At 28.5% G+C, this 22817-nt stretch overlaps 3 protein-coding genes across 4 annotated transcripts in view; 2 read left to right on the forward strand and 1 right to left on the reverse strand.

Moving 5' to 3' along the window:
- The window catches only part of LOC119605488 (39S ribosomal protein L38, mitochondrial), a 40485-nt gene extending 27033 nt beyond the window's left edge, over positions 1-13452 (reverse strand). Inside the window, exon 1 of the mRNA XM_037958632.1 lies at positions 13124-13452. The gene's annotated coding sequence lies outside the window, so the exon portion shown is untranslated. The remainder of the gene's footprint in view (positions 1-13123) is intronic.
- Positions 11732-17426, forward strand: LOC119605489 (actin-5C). 2 transcript variants are annotated; one of them, XM_037958633.1, is made up of 2 exons: positions 11732-11953; positions 14727-17426. In XM_037958633.1, exon 2 carries the CDS (start codon positions 14735-14737, stop codon positions 15863-15865), a length of 1131 nt encoding a protein of 376 aa, XP_037814561.1. In that variant the 5' UTR covers positions 11732-11953; positions 14727-14734; the 3' UTR covers positions 15866-17426. The 2 variants fall into 2 exon arrangements, with proteins under 2 accessions (XP_037814561.1, XP_037814562.1); XM_037958634.1 differs by lacking the exon at positions 11732-11953 and adding an exon at positions 13852-14120.
- Positions 17427-19827: 2401 nt separating this feature from the next.
- Positions 19828-21978, forward strand: LOC119605485 (putative fatty acyl-CoA reductase CG5065). The gene is made up of 7 exons (XM_037958627.1): positions 19828-20023; positions 20100-20536; positions 20658-20853; positions 20925-21304; positions 21359-21429; positions 21502-21627; positions 21691-21978. The coding sequence occupies exons 1-7, from the start codon at positions 19969-19971 to the stop codon at positions 21911-21913; spliced, it is 1488 nt and encodes a 495-aa protein (XP_037814555.1). The 5' UTR covers positions 19828-19968; the 3' UTR covers positions 21914-21978.
- Positions 21979-22817: the final 839 nt, after the last annotated feature.

Below are 22817 nucleotides of genomic sequence, written 5' to 3' on the forward strand. Positions count from 1 at the left end.
GTAGGTATATAATTATCCGTCTATATACATATTTTTTAATATAAACATACATATATACATATATTCATATCAAAATTTTTACAGAAATACGTTATTGGTAAAGTGGGTGGCGACAGCTCCAACTCGTTTGTCAGGAATGCAATTAAAAAATGCTGAGCGATGATGTGGCTGCAAAATTGAGTTGGCGTGGAACGAACAGTAAGCCCAGTATTCAGGAATTCAATATAACGAAAATTATAACAAGTAAGTATTTTTTATAACATGATTTTACTGAATTCTAATTATTTTCTTTTTAAAGGTGTCTGCCATTCAAAATTTCCGAAAGCTGATGATGCAGGTATAAATAAGGTATTACAACAACATTTTGTTCATGCTGGTGACCGTCTCAGAAAGAGTGACCGAACCAAAAAGATTGATGAAGCCAAGAAAATTGACGATTTGGCTGAAAAATAACTTTATTTTTTAATAATTTTTCTATTGCATAATTATTTCCATTATTCATATGTATGTATTTATTTTCATAATTGAATTCAAATTTATAAAAATAACTTTATTTTTTAATAATTTTTCTATTGCATAATTATTTCCATTATTCATATGTATGTATTTATTTTCATAATTGAATTCAAATTTATATTTAATTTTTTTTTTATTTAAAGTTGACAAAAAATGCCAATGCAATAAACAGTATAAAACGAATATCAATACTTTTTATTTTTAGCATATTTTTAGGCATTTTAGGATCAATTAAAATCTTCTTTACGATCGTTCCAAGACTCTTCTATAATTCTTTTTATCGCATCGTAGAAGATTCATTAAGACGATTTTGTAAAGATTCTGTTTATCGCATCGTAGAAGATTCATTAAGACGATTGTGTCAAGACTCTTTTTAACACATCGTAGACGATTCATAGAGAAGAGTCGCGGCTGTGACACAGTTACTCCCGTTGCGTTGAACTTTCGTAATTGGAATACGATATCGTGGAAGATTAATTTAATCGCCACCTCCAATCGCGGAAGATCCTTTTTTGAAAGAAAATGCTAGCTGGGGTGTGTCGTAGTTACTGGTGCAAAAGTACTCGTACTTAGACCCGTAAAAGACTCTCAGCTTAGTAAAATATAAAAATTTTAAAACCAGTTTTTATAATATTAATTTTTTTCAACTTTTTTTAAATAAATATTTTTTGTTGGTATTTTTTTGCAAACTAAACGTAAGCGTAAACCTACACAAAAGTTTTTTTATTAAATTTTTGTTTGTTATTTTTATTTTTAAACCATATTAAAACTAACTTGTATACATTTTTATAAAGAAATCAACAAAATGTGTTAGACTTGTATGGTTAAAATACTTAAAAAAGGAAAGAAGTCTAACATATGGTCAAAACAACATCAGTTTCAATGTTTAAAACAAATTTAAAGAGATTAGAGGGAACACTTTTGATAATTTATGCTGAATCGCATTAAATAGAAAAGAAAATGCCACACAAAAGTTATTTGATGGTTGGTTGGTGGGTTGGATCAGACAGACGTTCGTTCGTCTGCTAGTGGAGCAACTCTCACATAAACTGTCTTCTACTAGGTCGATCAAATAAGTCTAAACAATTAAAGTGAATGTATTGAATGTTCAAAACAAAAATTCCCCACAAAAATACTATTGAAACTGGAGAAAGACTTTTTCTATTTTATTCATAATTCAACAGATTATTTACCATATTTATAAAAAAAAAAAACTAAAAATCATTGTTCTTAAAAAGTCGCTTATATATCCAATTTATTTGTTTAGACTAAATGTCAGCCATTGTTTAAGAAAAATTGTGAAAATACATATAAAAGATTTATGTTATTTCTTTGTGAAAATGAATTTCTCATGCATATTTTTATAATAATTTTATACCAAAAATGTTTTTGTGATTTTAACACACAATCAATCTCTCAAGCTAACAGCTTTCATTCTGTGATAGTTCGGTAGTCAAAATAAAAGTTGGTTCCATAAAGCTATTCAGCTAAATGTGCACATATTTACATACTTAATAAAACAATAACTTGTAAAATATCCATTTCAAACATTTTAAACTTTCAGCTTTTGATATTGATCATAAATTTTCAAAAACTATAGATTTTTTTCCTGCTTAGTTCTTAAGGATTCTTGATAAATCGACTAGTTCTTCCAATAATAATTATAAATAATTGGCCAAATATTTTCGTGCATTATAAATTTTTATACTTCGGGCAGGACAAATAATTAGAAACGATTTTCCAAAACAAACGGAAATTGTTGGAAATCACGATACCTTAATGTTCTTCTTTAAAAATTTCACATATTTCACAATTTTAAAATAAAAACAGTTATTTAAACAAAATAATAAATACAAATAAACATAAATTTTTAATGACTTTTTTCTTAAAAAGTCATTTTTTATATTTTACTGTTTAAGTGGAAAACTTTTACTTAAACAACTTATTTTGGTAAACATTTCGAAAAAAAACGTATGTATCAATTATAAATTTTCTATCATAAATAATAATAATTTTATGCGTTTAAATCAAAATCGAAACATATTTGGTGCTCGTATGTGGCAACAACCAATATTCAGTTAAAAATGCATGCATGCATTTTTATAAACGTTTGAATGCAGCAATAGAAATTAAAAACATTTTTTACTTCTTTTTCCTTTTGTATACTCGATACCATTATAACGGAAGTGCATGCTATGTGTGAAGAATCTAATGGATTCATACTAAAATACATACAAACACACAACTGTATTAGAAACAAACATAAATTGAGAAGAAATTTTAATTTGAAAGACAGTGAGAGGAGAAAACAAATGTTTGTTGTTATTCTTTGTGGATAATAATGTAACTGTTGTTAATAAATAAGTTACACGTAATATATGTATATAAACACTCTCATACTTACATACACATTTAGATACATTCGAACAAGAAAAGAATAATGAAAAACCGTTGTTTGAAATTTAATAGATCTTTTCTATGAATTTTTATTTATGCATTTTATTTCTCTAAGATCGTGTGCTCGTACATGCAAGATGACACAAAAGCAATTACACCATTGAAAAATGTTCTAATTTTTGTAAAAACGTTATCTGTGACATCGTTTGATAAATTACCAGATTTACAAAAATGTTACAATCCCAGTCCCATTTTTATGTATTTAAATTTATCTGTGTAATTTACTTTGTTATTTAAAATAAAATAAATAGACTAGACTACAGACTAGCGTATAGACTAGACTATACACTAGACTATAGACTAGACTAGACTAGACTATAGACTAGACTATAGACTAGACTATAGACTAGACTATAGACTAGACTATAGACTAGACTATAGACTAGACTATAGACTAGACTATAGACTAGACTATAGACTAGACTATAGACTAGACTATAGACTAGACTATAGACTAGACTATAGACTAGACTATAGACTAGACTATAGACTAGACTATAGACTAGACTAGACTAGACTATAGACTAGACTATAGACTAGACTATAGACTAGACTATAGACTAGACTATAGACTAGACTATAGACTAGACTATAGACTAGACTATAACCTAGACTTTAGACTATAGACTAGACTATGGACTAGACTATAGTCTAGTCTAGGCTATAGTCTAGTCTTTAGTCTAGTCTAGGCTATAGTCTAGTCTTTAGTCTAGTCTATAGTCTATAGACTATACTATATAGAATATATAGAATAGTCTATAGTCTAGACTCTAGTCTATAGACTATACTATATAGAATATATAGAATAAATGATAAAGTTTATTCAACAAAATCCACAGTTTTCATTAAGAATAATTATAAAATTTAAAAACCCCAAAATCATAGGTACATACATAAATACATATGTACATATGTACAAACATATGTAGGTATGTATGTAAAATTTTCGTGGCACTTGCTTATACAAACGAACTACGGACACAACAATTGCTTGTCAAATAAATATAATAATTTGAATGCAAGGAGATACGTTCGTGTAGATTTAGATACAATATTCCATAGTAGACTCTCGTCTAACAACCACTCACTCAATATGCCAACTTGCCAATTGTCAAGGTCATTGTATGCTAACAACAACAACAAATATTTCATGTTTCTATGTTAATGTTGTTGTTATTTTGATAGTCATTAAAAGAAATGTTGTTTACTGTTTCTGTTTTTTTTTCTCCTCTCAGCAAAAAAAATGCAAAAACAACATCAATAAAAAGACAGTAACAAAAAGAAAAAAAGCTGTACATAAATATTTTTGCCATACATGCTGAGAGTGTCTGGAACTAGTTTTTTTATTATTATTTCTATTTATGTAAGTATGTATGTATAAATAAATGAATGTAGTGTTGTGCACTTAAGTATTTCTTTATTGTTGTTTTCTTTTGGTTTATTTCTTTATTTAACTAACCACATAGTAAGTAGATGGTTAAAGAAGAAAAAAATTTCACCAAATTACAAGTAGCGCATAAAAAGCTGTAAATTGTAGTATTTGCAGGCTGGCAGCAGCTACTACTATTTTATTTGTCTTCTTTAATTAAAGCCTTATTTTGAGTAAACATGCAAGAGCTGAAGAAGTGTAGACCGATAGAAGATACATATGTGTGTGAGAGAGTTAAGACTAAATAAAGATCCTCGCCAAATAAAAATTTACACAGTGTGATAAGATGTGTTACACACAGCAATGAAGTGGTTAATTGATCAATTAATTGTTCAAAATTCTATCTATTTGGAAAGCACTTTTAGTTTGGGAAAAAGTCATCTTCCTTTGTTATTAGATGATTTCAGAAAATTGTGGAAAGGAATAAGCACCTCATTGTTACCCCTCTCAAAATTTACTTTGATTTTTAATGAAGATTCCCGAAATATTTTGAATCATCACAAAGCTATTGTTTTTTATGTCGAGTACCCATAGTATATGTCTAAAGCAAACATAATGCCGATTTCTCAGAAAGAGGAATTGATAATAAGGTCTGATTCTCTTTTCCTTTAAAACTTACCCTTTACGTTTATACGGAGCAAGTCAGTTTCACCAATTTTTGAAATAAAGCAACTTTGTACCGTTTTCTATTCCCTTTACCTCTCTCTGGAACAAAGCAAATTTGTTGTGTGCTTTTTAAAACTATGTAGTATGAGTCATGTTCCTACGAGATTCGCGAATTACGTTGCACTTTAGGATTTGTTTAAAAAATCTCCTGTTACAGTGTTTATAAGTGAAAATGTTTGTGTAATTTTTCTTTTGCAAGCGCATTCCTAAACATTTAAAATTATAAAGAAATAAAACGTTAATAATGTTGCATCTTCTGTTAAGTTGCTATAAACGTAACAAGTGTACAAAAAAACACAAAAACATTTTACAGATTGTATTTGTAGATACAACAATATGTACATACATAGGTTTTTATATGTATACGCGTATACAATGTATCTCCAACGCAGGTTTCACTAACGATTCGCAATCAATTGTAAATCATTATTATCATCCAACTATCTATTTAACCATCCAGTTGATGTTCATTGAAATCCACAAACTCTTACGTTTTAAATAGTTAAAAAATATATTCAATTTTTTTGAAACAAGTCACGATTCGGTGCGAGGGCAATCAATCCAATTGGCCGAATAAGACATCAATCAGTAACTGCACACAGACACAAAGAAATTAACAATAAAAAGAAATTATAAAATCCAAAACTAATAACCAATGCCCATTTACAGACATCATCAGTGATAGTTTTTAAATTTACCATTAACAAATTAACAAACTTGTCCCGTCAGTCGTCATCATCAATATATGTGATTACCTACAAGATGACCTTGTAATGAATACAAGGATATTTGTTGTAAGGTGTCAAAATATTATGAAGCAACTTTTTTGCTTAAAGCTTGAATAACTTTCACTTAATCCAAAAAGGTTTTAGATAAAGGATTTCATGTTAAGTTACCCAACTCTTTAGACACAATTTTTCGACAAGATCGTGACATTTTTGTCAAACTTGTGTTTTTTCTCGTCTTTGTAACTTATTACCCATTGTTTTTAACAAAATCTGTCCCAAATAGATTAGGTAGCACTTTCTTCAATCTTTCTGAAAAAAAAAATATTTTAAAAAATTAAAAAAAAAAAAAAACTTAAAAATTATATTTTTTTAATTTTTCCAAAATGGGTCCTTTTTATTCTTTTAGATTTTTAAGTTTAGTTTAGATTTTTTTCCTTTAAGAGTTTAGTGTTATATATGTATGTATGTACATATGGGGAATTTCAAGTCAAGTGACCCAACTTAAAAAAACGATGAAATTTGCACCAAGGTTAGTAATATTGGATAGTAGGCCAGACACAAATTTTCAGTTGTATCGGTCAAGAACTGCCGGACTTAGAGATGAAGAAATAGCTATCTGAACTCCTCATTTGAATAAAACCCTGTATGACCAAAATGTCCAACTTTGATCGATTTTAAAAGTTCACGAAATTGCCCATATATCAAAATGAAAATCGCTTCAAAATATGGCAAAATTTTTAAATTGCAAATATGTAACTCGAAAATTATGAGAATGTTTATTTATAACCTTCTTTATCACTTGACATGATCTAACTTTAGATTACTTAGGCTCAATAGAGTGGTGATTGATTGGTGTGCAGTGCTTGGTATACTATAGACTTCTCTTCATTAAATAAGAACACTTATATTAATTAATCTATAATTATATAATTATATTGATAATTAGTCGAATATTGTTTGACGTTTATTTGCAACGCATTGTACATCAAATACTTGATCAATGTGACTTACTGTATGACTAAATCACGTTTAAAAGGAGTCTTTTTTTGCAATGAATAATTTGCATTTTCTATTAATAACCTAATATTTATTCTATTTTAGTCAGTTGAACGAATCATCCATCTATCTATCTTACAATAACTCCAGACTTTATTCACTAAATGTCCACTTCATCAATATAGTGACTATAATGCGCGTGTGCGGATACTATAAAAAATAATATAAAAATAAAGAAATTTAAATTTTAGGCGTCACCTGCAGCTATTTCGAGGAGAAAAACAACATAGGTATGGAGCAGAATATTTAAATATGTAGTTTTTTTTCAACAAAAACTCGACAAATGAAACATATAAAAACTAAATAAAAGGGAAACTGAAAAATAAAATATAGACATTGAAAAAGAAAAAAAACTTCGATTTAGCGAGTAAGTTAATATGAACTTATAGTCAGTCAGATTTTTCAAAAGAGGGGAGAGCTTATATTGCAAAAATTGAATACACAAATCCAAATAAATAGTATAAAACACAATAAGTCGTTTAATTTTGCATAAAATTTAATGTACAATAGACCGGCCCCTTTAATCGTGTTAATTCTTTGTGTTCCCATATCGGTGCCCTATACAAATAACACCTGTCTTATTGTTTTACTTTAAAAAAGGAGAGAATGATAAAAAAATTTACACAAAACTGATGAACTATTAATAGTAAAATATTTTTGTATTTTCTAATATTTAATTTAAATCGAATTTCATATCGTAAACAACAAGTTTCAGCATTTTTCAAAACTTTGTACTTAACTCCTGTTTCAAACATTATAACAGATCTTTAACATATAGCGACATTTTTAAATGTAATTTTCTAGAATTCGTATTGCAATTTAAATGTTTAAAGTGTGCTCTGAAAACTTTTAAATGAAGGGCAGGATTAATGTACATAATCGGACAAAGGTGTAGGTATCACGTGAATTTTCATATAAATATGTTCAATGTAAAATTCTGTATGACAGGAAAGGAAGTGCAATTTTTATATTTACATACGTATATATATGTATGTACATGTAAGTAGATACATATGTATAAGCATTAGACTAGACCTTAAAAAATAAACATTATTTATAATTTTGTAATCCAAAATTTCAAGGTATGTTTTAAGAATTTGTTTGTAGTTTTGTAAGAATTAGTTAGCTGACTTCCAAAACGTCAGTTGCTTTGTGTACGAACCAAGTACTTATAGTGTTTCATAACGCAGTACAAAACATTGACAATGCATACCTAATGTTTCAAAACGTCATCGACAAGTATTAGAAACGCAACGAAATGGCAATCAGCGCATCAGTTTTAAAGTTGATGCTTGGTGAAATTATTTGCTAAAACTACACAAACAGCTGACTTATTAAACTACGCTTAACTCTCATACAAATTTAATTTGTAATTTTGGTAGGAAATTTGACAACATTGTATTACAGGAAACCTAAAAGCAAAACTTTAGAAATTTAAGAACATACCTATGTATGTATCTACTTCGCAACATACATATGTATGTATGTATGTATGTATATAGTATTTACATAAATACTGCACAATGGTGTATTTAAAAAAATGGCAAAGCAACTTGCATTAAAAAGTAAAATCAATTGTCTACTTATGATAGTAAATGTTAAATAAAACCTTAACAAGAACCTTTTTTGTCTTTTGAACCCTATCGCTGACTAAAGTTAGCAAACTACGTGTTAGTAAATACCTACATATGTATGTATTGAATAGAAAAAATCCCAACACAACTATTAATGAGGTTCCTATCTTGCTTTTTCATAAAAAACTAAATTAAAAATATTAGATAAGATAAACAAATGAAAAATAAAACTAAAAAAATTCATATGACTTCAAGTTTAAAGATAGAAGTGAAAAAAAATATTTGTTGTATAAAGTATTTTGACGTTAAACGATGATTTAACGTAAATAAAAACATGTGCAATAGAACGGCTCCTAAAAAGAAAATGCGATAGGTACCTACCTATTAAATTAATTTTAAATAAAGTCAAGAAAAAATGAAGATTGTTCTTTAAAATCATTCTCAAATTGATTGCTTTAATTCAAACAAAATTTTATTATTCAGAGGAAAAAATAGGAATGGTTAAAAAGGTTTATTTAATTTGTAACATAGGTATTGAAAAAATGTATCATTCAGAATTAGTTTCGTTGTACATAGGATTGAATTCATAAGGGAAATTTTCAGATTAAAAGCTTACAGAATGTTGATATAGCTTGATAATAGGATTTACATGAATGCTGAGACATAATTACCTCTACCCAAAAAGAAATTCAGAACTTTAGAGAGAAATACCCTTTAAAAATATGTAGTATGAAAACGATGCCCAAATTTATAAAGGATTTGAGTGTTATTAAGATGTAGGATTAATTACTGATCGATTGCCCTACAATCTAATAATTTTATGGGCTGGTCTAATATACTTAACTGAGGACAACTGATATGTTTTGCAAAATAATCATATCGTCTCACATAATCTTATCACAACAATATTCATACAAATTTCTCAAAAAAGGAACACGTCATATGGTTATTAAAATCGCTATGTATGAATTTAGTTTAAATTTTGTTGATTTTTAAAACTATGTATATACCTAATATTTATTTATATATGCATAGTATATAGAGTAAATATATTTATTTGAGTCAAATAAATATTTCTTTAAATTCCATAAAAACATTTGTTATCGAAATAGAACCATAAACAGTAATGACTCATGGAGTCTTAAAAAATAAGAAAAAAATATTTTTGTTTTTCATAAAGCTTCATATTAAAAAAACTGTTTTTAAGCCGGCTTTCTGTCTGTACACAAATATTTATATTACATAGTTCTCCTCCCCCTAGTGTTCCCCTTCCCTAAAGCAAAACTTTTTTATTTAATTCCCCTTTTTTGCTCTGCTCTTTACAGTTTTCTAAAACCGGCTTTTATAGAAATTGATTCTTCTCTGAGTCTGTTTTAAATTGTTAAAAATAGAATCTGAGCATACATATAAGAGAGTGTATGTATTTCAACATACACAGATGCATAAATAATAATAAAAACATAAAATAAAAATAACAAAAAAATTCTGAAGTTTTTTTTTGGCAAATATTGCTGATATTTTTTTTGTTCTACAAGGGAAGTCAAGTTTTTCGTATTTGTCAATAATGAATCAAAAGTTTTTGTTAAAACGAAATTTTTATCATATAAGGATTGAATTTATAGAAAAAACTCATTATTACTTATAATGCACACGCACTATTTTCACTACTGTTTCATTAGTTATTTGTTTTTTTTTTTCATTTAAGGAAATACAATTTTAATATTATTTAAGGCCTAAAAAATGTGTTTCCGTCCGTCCGGTATGAATGAACGTATAGTTACCTCTTTTACTAAATTTCTACTAATTTTAGGAAATAGGTACATAGGTACGTACCTATTATCTTGTAAATAATTAAAAAATAACATCATGGCATAGGACCTTAGATAGGTTTATAGATGTATTTTTTACTCAAACTACCTATAAAATTTAAGACTGGTTGAACCCACATAGGTATATAAGTTTTTTTCTATTTCTTATGACCTGAACCTTTAGTTGATGTTTGGAAACTGAATAATTAAATAGAAATTTAGCTTTAAACTAAGTAATTTTCAACAAATTTTTAACAAATTATCCCTCCGATATAGGTAGTACTTAATGAAAAATTTATACATAAATATGTATGTACCTGTATTAAAAACCTTAATAAAATTCATAAAAATGCCGTTTAGGTTTTTAAAAAAGATTCGGAAATGGCTAAATTTTATGTACATTTATAGGTATGTAGAAATTTTTATTAAATATCTAAATATATTCGATAAAGAAATGTTTATTTTATAAACGGTTTATAATTTTAAAATTTTTACACTAAAATTATTTTTTTTTTGTAAAACTCAGTTTTTTAAGGATATCGGGAAATTTGTTTAAATTAATTATTTTCTATAGGTAGGTACCTACAAAATGTTTTAAAAACATTAGTTGTTCTAAGGTACCATTTTTTTTATTTTGGTTTAAAACACTAAACACAATTTTAACAAAAATATTTAAAATTTGTTTAATCCTAAATTATAGGTACAAGATATGTGTAGAATTTGTTTCTCACTTCTTGTTTAAGGTTGTTTTTTATTAAACATTTTTTCCACAGTTAAAACATAAAATTCTCTTTTTTAAATTTAATAAATCCTTATTGATTATAGGTATGAATTTTATCTAGAAAAATTCCTTAAAATGTTATCAGTTGAATATTGTTTAAATAATGTGCATTTATTAAAAATTTCAAATTTAAACCCTAACGTTTGATTAGACTCCTATCAGCAAAACGAACTGAGTCACAGACGATGTTTACAAAAAATAAAATATGTATGTACATATGTATATAATTAAGAGTAGTTATGTATTTCAAACAAATGAATGCCTTAAACAAAGAGAGAAACAACAACAAAACGTAAGTTAAGTCAAACAAACAAAAGCTGAACTGACATTCTCACTTACACAAAAGAAAAGAAAGAAATTAAAAAAACCGTTGGAATAAAATAATGTAAAACGAAGACTCAACAAAACAAAATATGAGCAAGCCCGCATTTCAAATGACTCGCCTATATTTTTATTGTTGTTGTACTCAAGTATATAATAAACTAGAAAGAGAGTAAAAATAAACAAATAAATAAATAAATGAAATGAAAAATTCAGACGGCGATTAAACTTATCGGTTTTCGTTGCGCGAGCATGTGTGTGCGTGTATTGTATTTGTTGTATTTTTAATGCGGGTTTATTACTCATTTCTCGTTTCTCATTTCTCAATGCTCAAAAATACGAAATTCTCTAGAAATATGGCAACAATGCTGCACGTTTTGTGCATCCAATGGATGCCATCCATACCCATATATGGTAAAATGTCTGAAAAGCACTAGAGAACCCATATGAAACGCGTTTTGATAAGGGTAGCCGCCTTTATAAACGCTTGTAACAACGAGTTTTACTATCATTAAAGTTTGCGTTCTTGTGCTGTGTGGATACCAACGCGAGACCTCCCAAACCAACAAAAAGACTTAATTTATTTATTTAATTTTAGTAATTTAATAAAACACAAAGTAAGTATTTTGTTACAAACAACAGCAGCAACAAAAAATAAAACTAGTGAAAATTCAAAAAAAAAAAAAAAAATATATGTAAAAAAGCAATGAAAAATTTTGTGTGTTAAAAAAAATAATTGAAAACCAAGAAAAGACAAAAACGAACAAAATAAACAAAAAGAAAAAACATTTAAATAAATATGAAAAATTAACAATACAAATACAGCAACAAATTGTGGATTAATTTAACAAAAACTTTAACAAGAAAAAAGTAAAGTGTTTCAAAATTTAAAAAAGTAAAATGTCATACCAATTTTGGGCTAAAATTCTAAAGAATATACTAAATGCAATATTCTACAATTTATATTATATAACAAACACCTAGTATTGCGAAAACGTCAAATATTGATAAGATTAAAATAAATCAATTCATACATAATGTATGTTTAAGTGATACCACCTACTTTAAAGTGTGTTTTAATTTGTGGAAATTAAAAATCCGTTACTTTTTAAAACGGTATCTAAACTAAATGTTAAAAAGTTTTTTTTTTTTTTTTTTAATTAATGCACTTTCATTTTTATTGTTTCTTTTATTTGAAATTCAAATAAAGATCGAAATAACAGTATTTTTTACTATATTCGGTATTTCGTGCAAAAAATATAAAATTCAATGATGTGTAAAATTCACACACTTTCTATTTCTCTTAAAATAAAAGAAATATTATTCGTTTCATTTAAAACTTTCACATTCCTTTGTTAAAGTTATAATTTATTTATAAACTGCATAAATACGTTTAAGTTACAAATTTTCTTAAGTTTTTAAATTATTTCTGCAATAATATATAGGTACAGATCATATTTTTTATAATTTTACATTTTGTTAATAAAATTTTACCCTTAAAATTTTAATTAATTAAAAACTAACACACCCTCTAAAAAAGCCATGTAAAAGGTCCTAGTTCTATAATTTTACAGAATTTTCATTGCATGTAGTGTCTATCCTGGCACACCTAATTTTGGCTTTTCAAAATTTATACATTTTGTCGTGGAAATTTTGGAAATATTTTTTGTCATTTTAAGGGACTATGTTTATAAGTTTGGCAACACTACCAAGCCAATTTAGAAAATGTTCAATTATCAGTTATTTTTCACAAAGACAATAATTCCAGAAACTTACCTTCATATTACCTATCGATAACTTCGAAACAATTTCCACAATATCACGTCATAGATTAAAAATTTATAAAAAAAAGAACACGTCATTTGCTTTTTTCTTGTTTTTTTTTTTTGCATACCACAATTTAACGACCGACACACTTAAAACACAATTTGAACTTGACTCATTTTTTACGCTTCCGTACACCTTTTTTCAGTAAATTAATTACATGAAAATGCCGGCTTACAGCAAAAACAACACACTAACGAGAAAGAGAACGAGAAAAAGAAAAAATAAGAATTTTTAAATCCATTAACTATGTAAGGGTATGGGTGTGTTAGCTACGTACTAAATAAGTACAATCTCTCTTCAACTTCCCTCGGATTCTCATTATTATTATTTAAAAAAAAAAATAAACTGTTGATAAAGATGCAAAAGGTGTGAAAGGGGAAATTCTGAAAATAGATAACGATATTTTTTCTTCGTTTATTTTAAGCTTTGAAACAAAACATGACCATATATGGTCACAAAAATTGGTTAAATATCTGAAAATGTTTAAAGTAAAATCGTAAAACAGCGTTAAGTATTAAAGTCTATGTGACAGAAAGAGATAAATATACTTTACTCTCTTAATGATAAAGAGCGCCGGAGAATTTCCAATGTGGGCTTTGTGGTTTTTGCTAAATATGTCAAATGTATATATATGTTCGTTTGTGTGATTGAAAAACCCTCTCTTTGGTTTTATCTGGAAATTCAAACATACACACACACACACCGGCACTAATACTAAAAATTTTAACTGGCTTTTGCTTTGTCGAGTCATTCGTAGTTCGTCTGTCAAACGCTTAGGTTGTGTTTAAAACGGTGCTTGCGAAGAACCATTAAAGAAATAAAAGTGCAGTTTTCTTCTTTATTGCTTTGTGAAAAATATCTAATTTCCAAACAAATTAATTAGACGTATTTTGGAAAGAAAAATAACGTCTGTATTTTAAAATAAATTATTTCGTGTGTGATTTTATAAAAAGTAAAGTAAGTTATCCACAATATTTTAAAAATAATTGCAATTTTTTCACAAGAACAACGCCATTTTTAATTTTGCTAAAGCCGGCTTTTTGCGTTTCAAGGGCGTTGCCCTTTTTATCTCTTCTCGCAATGAGTAATTTTTGCTGATTTCGACTCAAACTCTTATATTCCTTAGGGGAATGATTACTCAGATACCCCACCATTAATTTTGCAGTTTAGTTTATATAAAAAAATAGTTTTTTCTGAGTCAGATAAAAGTACCGCTAATAATTTCTTAGTACTTCTTTTCTTTTAGTACTCACATTTTCTTTTCTTAACTTTTGTTAAGATTGTGAATATATTTTGTGAATTAAAAAACAATTTATTTAACTGTCATTGAAATTAAAGTCGTCCTTTTAAATTTAAAGTAAAAAAATTAAAAATTCTTGTTTCTTTTAAACAAATTGTTATTAATTTTGGCAGAAACTATTCAGCCTTTTCGAAGGAAGTTAACGGTATTGACCAAAAGAAATTTGATAACTAAAATTTTTTTCTATCACACAACTTTTTTTTTTGCTATTTTCTTTGGAATAATTAATTTATTAATTTTTTTCCAAATTAATTCTTTTGCAGCAAACAAAATGTGCGACGAAGAAGTTGCTGCCTTAGTTGTTGATAACGGTTCCGGTATGTGCAAAGCCGGTTTCGCTGGTGATGATGCTCCCCGTGCCGTCTTCCCCTCAATTGTCGGTCGTCCACGTCATCAAGGTGTGATGGTCGGTATGGGTCAAAAGGATTCGTACGTCGGTGATGAAGCCCAAAGCAAACGTGGTATTCTCACATTGAAATATCCCATTGAACACGGTATCGTCACCAACTGGGATGATATGGAAAAGATCTGGCATCACACTTTCTACAATGAATTGCGTGTCGCCCCCGAGGAACACCCCGTCTTGTTGACCGAAGCCCCCTTGAATCCTAAAGCCAACCGTGAGAAAATGACACAAATCATGTTCGAAACATTCAACACACCCGCTATGTATGTGGCCATCCAAGCTGTATTGTCCTTGTATGCCTCCGGTCGTACCACCGGTATTGTCTTGGATTCTGGTGATGGTGTCTCCCACACCGTACCCATCTACGAAGGTTATGCCCTGCCACACGCCATCTTGCGTTTGGATTTGGCTGGTCGCGATTTGACCGACTACTTGATGAAGATCTTGACTGAACGTGGCTATTCCTTCACCACCACAGCCGAACGTGAAATTGTCCGTGACATCAAGGAAAAATTGTGCTATGTCGCCTTGGACTTTGAACAAGAAATGGCCACCGCTGCCTCCAGCTCCAGCTTGGAGAAGAGCTACGAATTGCCCGATGGTCAAGTGATCACCATTGGTAATGAACGTTTCCGTTGCCCCGAAGCTTTGTTCCAACCTTCCTTCTTGGGTATGGAAGCCTGCGGCATCCACGAGACCACCTACAACTCCATCATGAAGTGTGACGTCGATATCCGTAAGGACTTGTACGCCAACACTGTCTTGTCCGGTGGTACCACCATGTACCCTGGCATCGCCGACCGTATGCAAAAGGAAATCACCGCCTTGGCTCCATCCACCATGAAGATCAAGATCATCGCTCCCCCAGAACGCAAATACTCCGTATGGATCGGTGGTTCCATCTTGGCTTCCCTCTCAACCTTCCAACAGATGTGGATCTCCAAACAAGAATACGACGAATCCGGCCCCTCCATTGTCCACAGAAAGTGCTTCTAAGCGGTTTCACCTACTACTACCACCACCAACACAACATGTTTACGTTTTGTATTGTTGCCACCTTATGCTCCTGCACCTCCTTGCGAAGTGTTTTAGCATTTGTTGGTATCATTTTACTACTATAACAATAACAACAACATAGAAAGAACCCATTTTTAGTAGCTGCCGTATTAGTCGTAGTAATAAGGAGAAGAAGTATAAGATCATCTATATGACAACAAACAAACAACATCCACAAGAGAAGAGGAGGTTTATACTAAAACACAACAACAACATATACATATAAATATTATATATATATTTAGAAGAAGATGCTCTACTAAAGTGATTTTCTATTTTATTGAAAATTTTACTTTGGTCTAGTGTTTAACAATGAAAAATTCCAAAAAGAAAAAATTTAACAAAAATTTTTTTAACAAAATCAACTGAAAACCATGCGTTCGTTCCACACCACATAAAAACTTAAATTTATATATTACACACAAGAACAACAAAAACAACATACATTTACAAAAAGAACATCCCAAAAAATAATTTGCAAATTGTAATAATTTTTATTATTTTTTATTTTATTTTAATTTTTTTCTTTGAAAACAACTCGCAAATGTATTATTATTTCTTAATTATTATTATTATATAATTATATAAAAAAAGATGAAAAAACCCTTAAAACAACTTGTCTTTTTCCTTATTTCTATCTCGTTCCAAAACAAATCATTCATCATCCATCCATCTATCATTCATAATTCAGTTCATTCATACACGCATGATCAATCAATCATTCTCCTCCCAACACACTCATCCAAAAATCGCTCCAATTTCTTAAATTTCAAATCTTTTTGAAATGGTTTAAATTTTTTGCTTTAAAGCAAAAACCACTAAACAGCCAGAAAAGAAAAGAGATAAAGAATAAAAAAGAATCCTTTTTGTATGAATTTGAATTGTAAGCATTTCCAATTTATAATCCTCTCCACCAACTCCCACATTTAAGAGTTGTTTTCAAATAAAAAGTTATCAACAAACATTCCAAAACAAGAGTTTTTGTTTTAATATCGCTACTTTTACCAATCATTCATTTTCATCATTTATATATTATAATCGTAATAATAATAATTTTTGTTTAATTACATGCGTATGTGTTGAAATAATTTACGCTTAAAAATGTTAATTAAATTCAGTTCTTTGCAAAACTTTTTAAGAAAAAAACAAAAAGACTTGAGAACAAAAATGACAAAAAATGTATCCACTAAGAAAAGGACTCTTTCCTTATTTTTGCAGAGCACTCTTTTTCTATAATTTAATAAAAACTTAAACAACAATCGCACACATTAAAAACAAACAAAAAAGAGATAAATGCCAAAATTTTGTCTAATAAAACAAACTTAACTAAAAAGAGTGTTTTAAAAACATCTTGAAAAATAAAAAAGAACAAAATAATACACGATCTCTCATTTGTAATAATTTTAAAAGGATCATTAGAAAAAGAAACAAGGTCGTCGTGTTTTATTTAACAACATCAAAATCATTAAATTATAATTAAAACTTATAAAAAGAAAGCAAACATCAATGAAATTGTAATAATTTGTCAATAAAAAATCTTAAAAATAAAAAACGGACTTTTTTAAATCTACTAAAGTTTTTGTCATCGTCATCTCATCACAAAGTTCACACTTGAGGTCATTGTCTTTATTCTTTGTTTCTTTAAACATTTTTTAATCTTTCTAATAGAAATTGTTTTTGTTACTTACCGTTACCGATGGAATTTTGTGTAGATTTGTTGAATGTTTGAATAATATTTAGGTTTATGGGTTTTGCTGTACTTTTCTCTCTCGTTTTCTCATCAATCAGTGTGTATAGATCTCTGTAACAGTTTCTTTTGTTTGTCCGACTTTGAGAGATAATCAATTGGAATGTAACGGGTTGTGTTACGTTTAGTAGTCAAATACTTAACCGAAAGAAAATTGATCTAATATAAATGGGTTTTTTCTTTTGTAAAATATCATACGTTTACTAACTAAATTTCTAATGTTTCTTAGCTTTCGATTTTCCCCAACAATCGACCAGATCAATACATCAATAACTTTGTTAATTAAGCATTTAATTCCTTTTAGAAAGTACTAAACATATTCCGGAACTATTTTAATAATTAGTTCATTTTGGTATTGTTTTCTTTATTTTATGTACATACATACATATAGAACATATTGCACCAATTGGGATTATATGAAGTAGATTTATATTACCACAATTACACTAAAATCGAAACCTAAAAATTTATTTCGCAAAATTTTAAGAAAAATATTTGAAAAGTCTTGAATCTCTAAGAGCCAGTTTATTCCGTAGTATCCCACGTTGGTTTAAAGGTATGCTTAGTTTAGTCAAGGGATAAAATGGTCCTTCTTTATTTTTTCCAACGCAAAAAAGCTTTCAATGACGGTGAAAAATTTTTGTGAAAAATTTAACATTTTCCAAACTTTTAGATTTATTTAATGTAATTAACTGAAATGAATATATTACAAACCCGAAGGATTCCGATTACACTTCAGTAAGGTCATAAACATATTAAATGTATATATGTCTTAAATTGAGAGTATTTTTTCAAAATAGTTAAACGGCAAAACATTGAAATATTTGAATATTGGCGAAGGGATATATTCAAAATAATTGTGCCTGCCACCAAAAAGTCTTATGTAATTTTACAATTACTAATCAACTAAGTATGGGATATTATTTTTAAACTGCAGCAAATTTACATTTTACAATGTAATTAAGTAAGAAGTGTGCACTTCTATACTCGAATTATAATTAGCATTTCAAAAGCGATTGTCAGTTTAGGGGAAGCCAAAACAAATAAATATTTAGAATCAATTTAAAATAATGTATGATTATTACTATAATTTTCAACTAATTATATATTTACTTAGATTAGTCGTATAATCTCAATTTTAAATGGTTTTGATTCTGTAGTTATTTATATGAATCAATAAAATTTATGTTCGAAAAAGTTCGGAAATGAAAAACTCTATTCTCAAAAAACACGATTAATATTTCGTTAAATGTTTCCACATCAATAATTGCTTTAAAACAATTTGCTTTAGTTTATTATTCATTAAACATTCGCATATTTTAGCAAATGTAAATGGACATATGTATGTATGCAATTGAGAACAATTCATTACTTTCCGTATGTACACGCATTATTTTTATTCCTACACAACAAATGTTTTCCGGAATATGGTATAACAGCTTTAATCAGATGTTAAAGTGACTTTAAAGTTTCCCACCCATTCAATTAAACAGTAGTGAAAGTAGTTATTAATACATATTTTTTTAATGAATGATTTATCCTAATAATCATACATATCCATGACAACAATGGATTAGTCTGGAGTCCATATTCCAGTGTTTCGAGCCCGTGGTAAAATATATATATATATACATTCATATCTCCATTCGTTTCCTGGACACTTACAAATTAATTTGAAATCAATCAATGAGATTCACCCTCTAACTTATAAAGTATAAAATTGAGTTGAATATAAAAATTAATTCTAACTTGGTCGGATTTTATTCCAAAATTAGTATACTAAGGCCCATGACTACAATTTACCAATAACTAAAATTAGGATTTTAAAATGTATATAATTGGTTCTCGTTATTATATTTGATTTCCAATAAATATAGATTTATTAGCATAAACATTATATATTTTTGAAATTATCACTATAACGTTAACGGTTAGTTATTGGCAAGTTATAATAATGGACCTAAATTGGTTTGAAAGATTAAGAATGTAGTGTAAAATCGGAGTCTATGTCCGACTATATTTTCTTTTTTCTTCATTTTGATGTTGAGAAACAAATACCTATGCAATTTATTTAAAATTGGATAAACAAATGTTCAATACAATATATAATATAAAATTGTTTTTAATTAATGTTAAACAAAAAAAAAAAAAAAAAGAATATATTAAAATAGCTTTAGTTAAGTATATCGCACAAAATATATTGAAATCAGTCTTAGTTCGACTTTTGATAGTGAAAATTCTTGAACAAAATTGATATACCCAAACAAATTTGATTATTTTTTATATAGTGAAAAAAATGTCTATTACAAAGTTTTATGAGAATCAGGAAATCTTCATTACTGGAGGTTCCGGTATGTTGAGACGTTAATTATTTATTTCAATTTGAAAATAAAAAACTATAATTTCCTATTATTTTTTATGATTAAGGTTTTATCGGTAATGTACTAATTGAAAAACTGATACGTTCATTTCCGAACTTTGCAAAAATGTACGTTTTAATTCGTAACAAAAAAGGAAAATCGGTCGATGAACGATTACAAGAGGTTTTAAATAAGTCTGTATTTGACCGTGCACGAAAAGAACAACCTCAAGCATTTTCAAAAATAATTCCCATTGCCGGAGATTGCCAAGAACTGGAACTTGGTATAAGTAAGGAGGATTTGGAGAAATTAAAAAATGTTAATTTGGTCTTCCACTCCGCGGCCAGTGTTCGATTCGATGACTATTTAAGATCTGCTATTTTATTAAATACACGCGGCACTCACGAATTGGTTAAACTCGCTACAAAATTTAAGCAATTAAAGGCGTTTGTACATATTTCGACGTCATATTCGAACCCTGACAAACATGTGGTTGAAGAGAGGGTAAGTTTAAGTATTCGAAAAGTGTATCAAATCTGGCTTTAAAATGTACACATTTGATTATAAAACTGTTAAAATTGTCTGCTAGTATTTGCTACAAGTCATATATTTTATTTAACTCCAGATATATCCGGCATATGCCGACTGGCGTACTACAATCAAGCTGGCCGAAACCTATGATGTGGAAACTTTGAATATAATTTTTTCGAAATACAGTTCGGATCAACCCAATACGTATATATTTACAAAAAGTTTAGCCGAGCACGTTATTAATGATTATCGTCACCAACTGCCCATTATGGTCTTTAGACCGTCAATAGGTAGTTCAAATTTCTTGCAAATTATAATACATAGTACTATATACATACATTTATATGAATTATTTTTTTAGTGGTATCTACTATTGAGGAACCAATTTCCGGTTGGGTTGATAATTTCAATGGGCCAATCGGCATGTTGGTGGCATGTGGCGTTGGCATTTTACGTACAAGTTACGCTGATCCAGATATTACTGCGGATGTTATACCGGTAGACGTAACGGTTAAAGCTCTTCTTATAGCTGCTTTTAAATTGGCCACAAGGCAATCTATACCCAGAGAAATTTCAGATGAATTGGAAGTTATTAATTGTGCAAATGCTACCATAAATTCGATAAATTATGGTAATGTTATAAGACTAGGCAAAATTTGTATAAAAAAGAATCCGTTCGAGAAATGTCTCTGGTTGCCGGAGGGTAGTATAACCAGATGTGCTGTATGGCATTATTTACGGGTAAGGGTCCATTTTTTTTTTAGATTATAAAATAATTACTTTTTTATAAAATAGCTTTTTACCTTACAAATTGGATTGGCCTTAATAGTAGATGCCCTTTTGGGCTTGGCCAAGCAAAAGCCGTTGTAAGTACATTTTATATTAATACCCATTTACTTTTTGAATCAAAATTTCAATATCATGTTTGTTTTTTGTAGTCTTTTAAAATTACAACGACGTATTTGCGCTGCTAATAGTGCTCTTTATGTATTTATGACCACTGAATGGATATTCTGCAATGAAAAATTTAAAAATTTAGAAAATTTAATACCACCCGAAGATAAGTGAGTTAAATACATAACTTTTTTAATATAAAAGAGATATAATACATATATTTTTTATTGCAGAGAAAAATTGAGCTTTATGTGCTATTCGGATTTCGATCATGAGAAATTTATATCACATGGAATCAAGGGAGCCAAACAATTTCTATTGAAGGAATCACCAGAGGCCTCGAACCAAGCAAAGATGCGTTTAAAAATATTTTGGGTTCTTCATTATTTAATACAATTCATTGGCGTTTTCTTAATTGGCAAAATGTTGATACGTTATTTAAAGACATATTTCTAAAACAAATTAAAGTACATTCTACACAAAGAATAAACAATTTCTAATTAATATGTATTAAAAAAAAACAAACATTTTTATTTGTCTATCATCAAGTATGAGTTTATAAACTTTTAATTATTCAAAATACTGAACTTTAGCACGTGAAAATAACAAGTATGCACCACATGTATACATACATACATATTACACATATGTGCTCGATCTAATAGTTCAAACCGATTGACTAAATTTCCTGTTATTTTTACTGAAAGTAATTTTCAGCATAACATTAAAAAATACTATTTTTTCTTCATGCTCAAAAAAATGACCCTACCTTTTATATTGGAATTAATTCGATTATTTTTTACACGATTAACATATACGATTAATCATATGAGTCGTTTTTCAGATGACACCCGTTTTGATATACATACAGTGGCGAGCAAAACTGATACATGTTTAGCCAATAAGACTTAAAAATGCAATAAAACCCATAAAATAAAGGAAAAATAATTAAGTTTTCAATTAAAAATATTCAGTAAAACAATATAAAAAGAAAACAAAATTAAATTCATGATAATTAAATATTAATCTAAAGATTAAAACATATTTATAAATAAAGTCGAAGTATCCAGTTTTGCACGTTTTAAAAACAATTTGATTTTTAATATTTTGTGCAAAGTCCTCTTGCTTTTATGCCACTTTTTATACGTTTAGGAGTACTTTCGACCAAGGTCTCAATGGTCCGGTGCGGAATACTAGACCACTCCGTTTGTACTCTCGACCAAAGTTCTTTCTTCTATCGAATTGCGCAAGACGTTTTTTTAACAAAGCCCATAAATTTTCAATTGGATTGATTTCCGGGCATTGAGTTGGCCATTGCATCGTTTGAAAATTCTGCGCTGAAAGCCAATTTTTTATGATT

Source organism: Lucilia sericata, unplaced genomic scaffold (assembly GCF_015586225.1).
Source record: "Lucilia sericata isolate MDLA Ls3-8-SP2 unplaced genomic scaffold, ASM1558622v1 Contig000490F_arrow, whole genome shotgun sequence".
Classification (NCBI taxonomy): domain Eukaryota; kingdom Metazoa; phylum Arthropoda; class Insecta; order Diptera; family Calliphoridae; genus Lucilia; species Lucilia sericata.

Bases quoted from the DNA above. Each gene is read 5' to 3' on its own strand.
- LOC119605485 (XM_037958627.1), top strand. From the start codon at position 19,969: ATGTCTATTACAAAGTTTTATGAGAATCAGGAAATCTTCATTACTGGA. The intron at 20,854-20,924 runs GTAGTTCAAATT...TTATTTTTTTAG, and splicing joins GGTCTTTAGACCGTCAATAG to TGGTATCTACTATTGAGGAA. The intron at 21,430-21,501 runs GTAAGTACATTT...TGTTTTTTGTAG, and splicing joins TTGGCCAAGCAAAAGCCGTT to TCTTTTAAAATTACAACGAC.
- LOC119605489 (XM_037958633.1), top strand. From the start codon at position 14,735: ATGTGCGACGAAGAAGTTGCTGCCTTAGTTGTTGATAACGGTTCCGGT.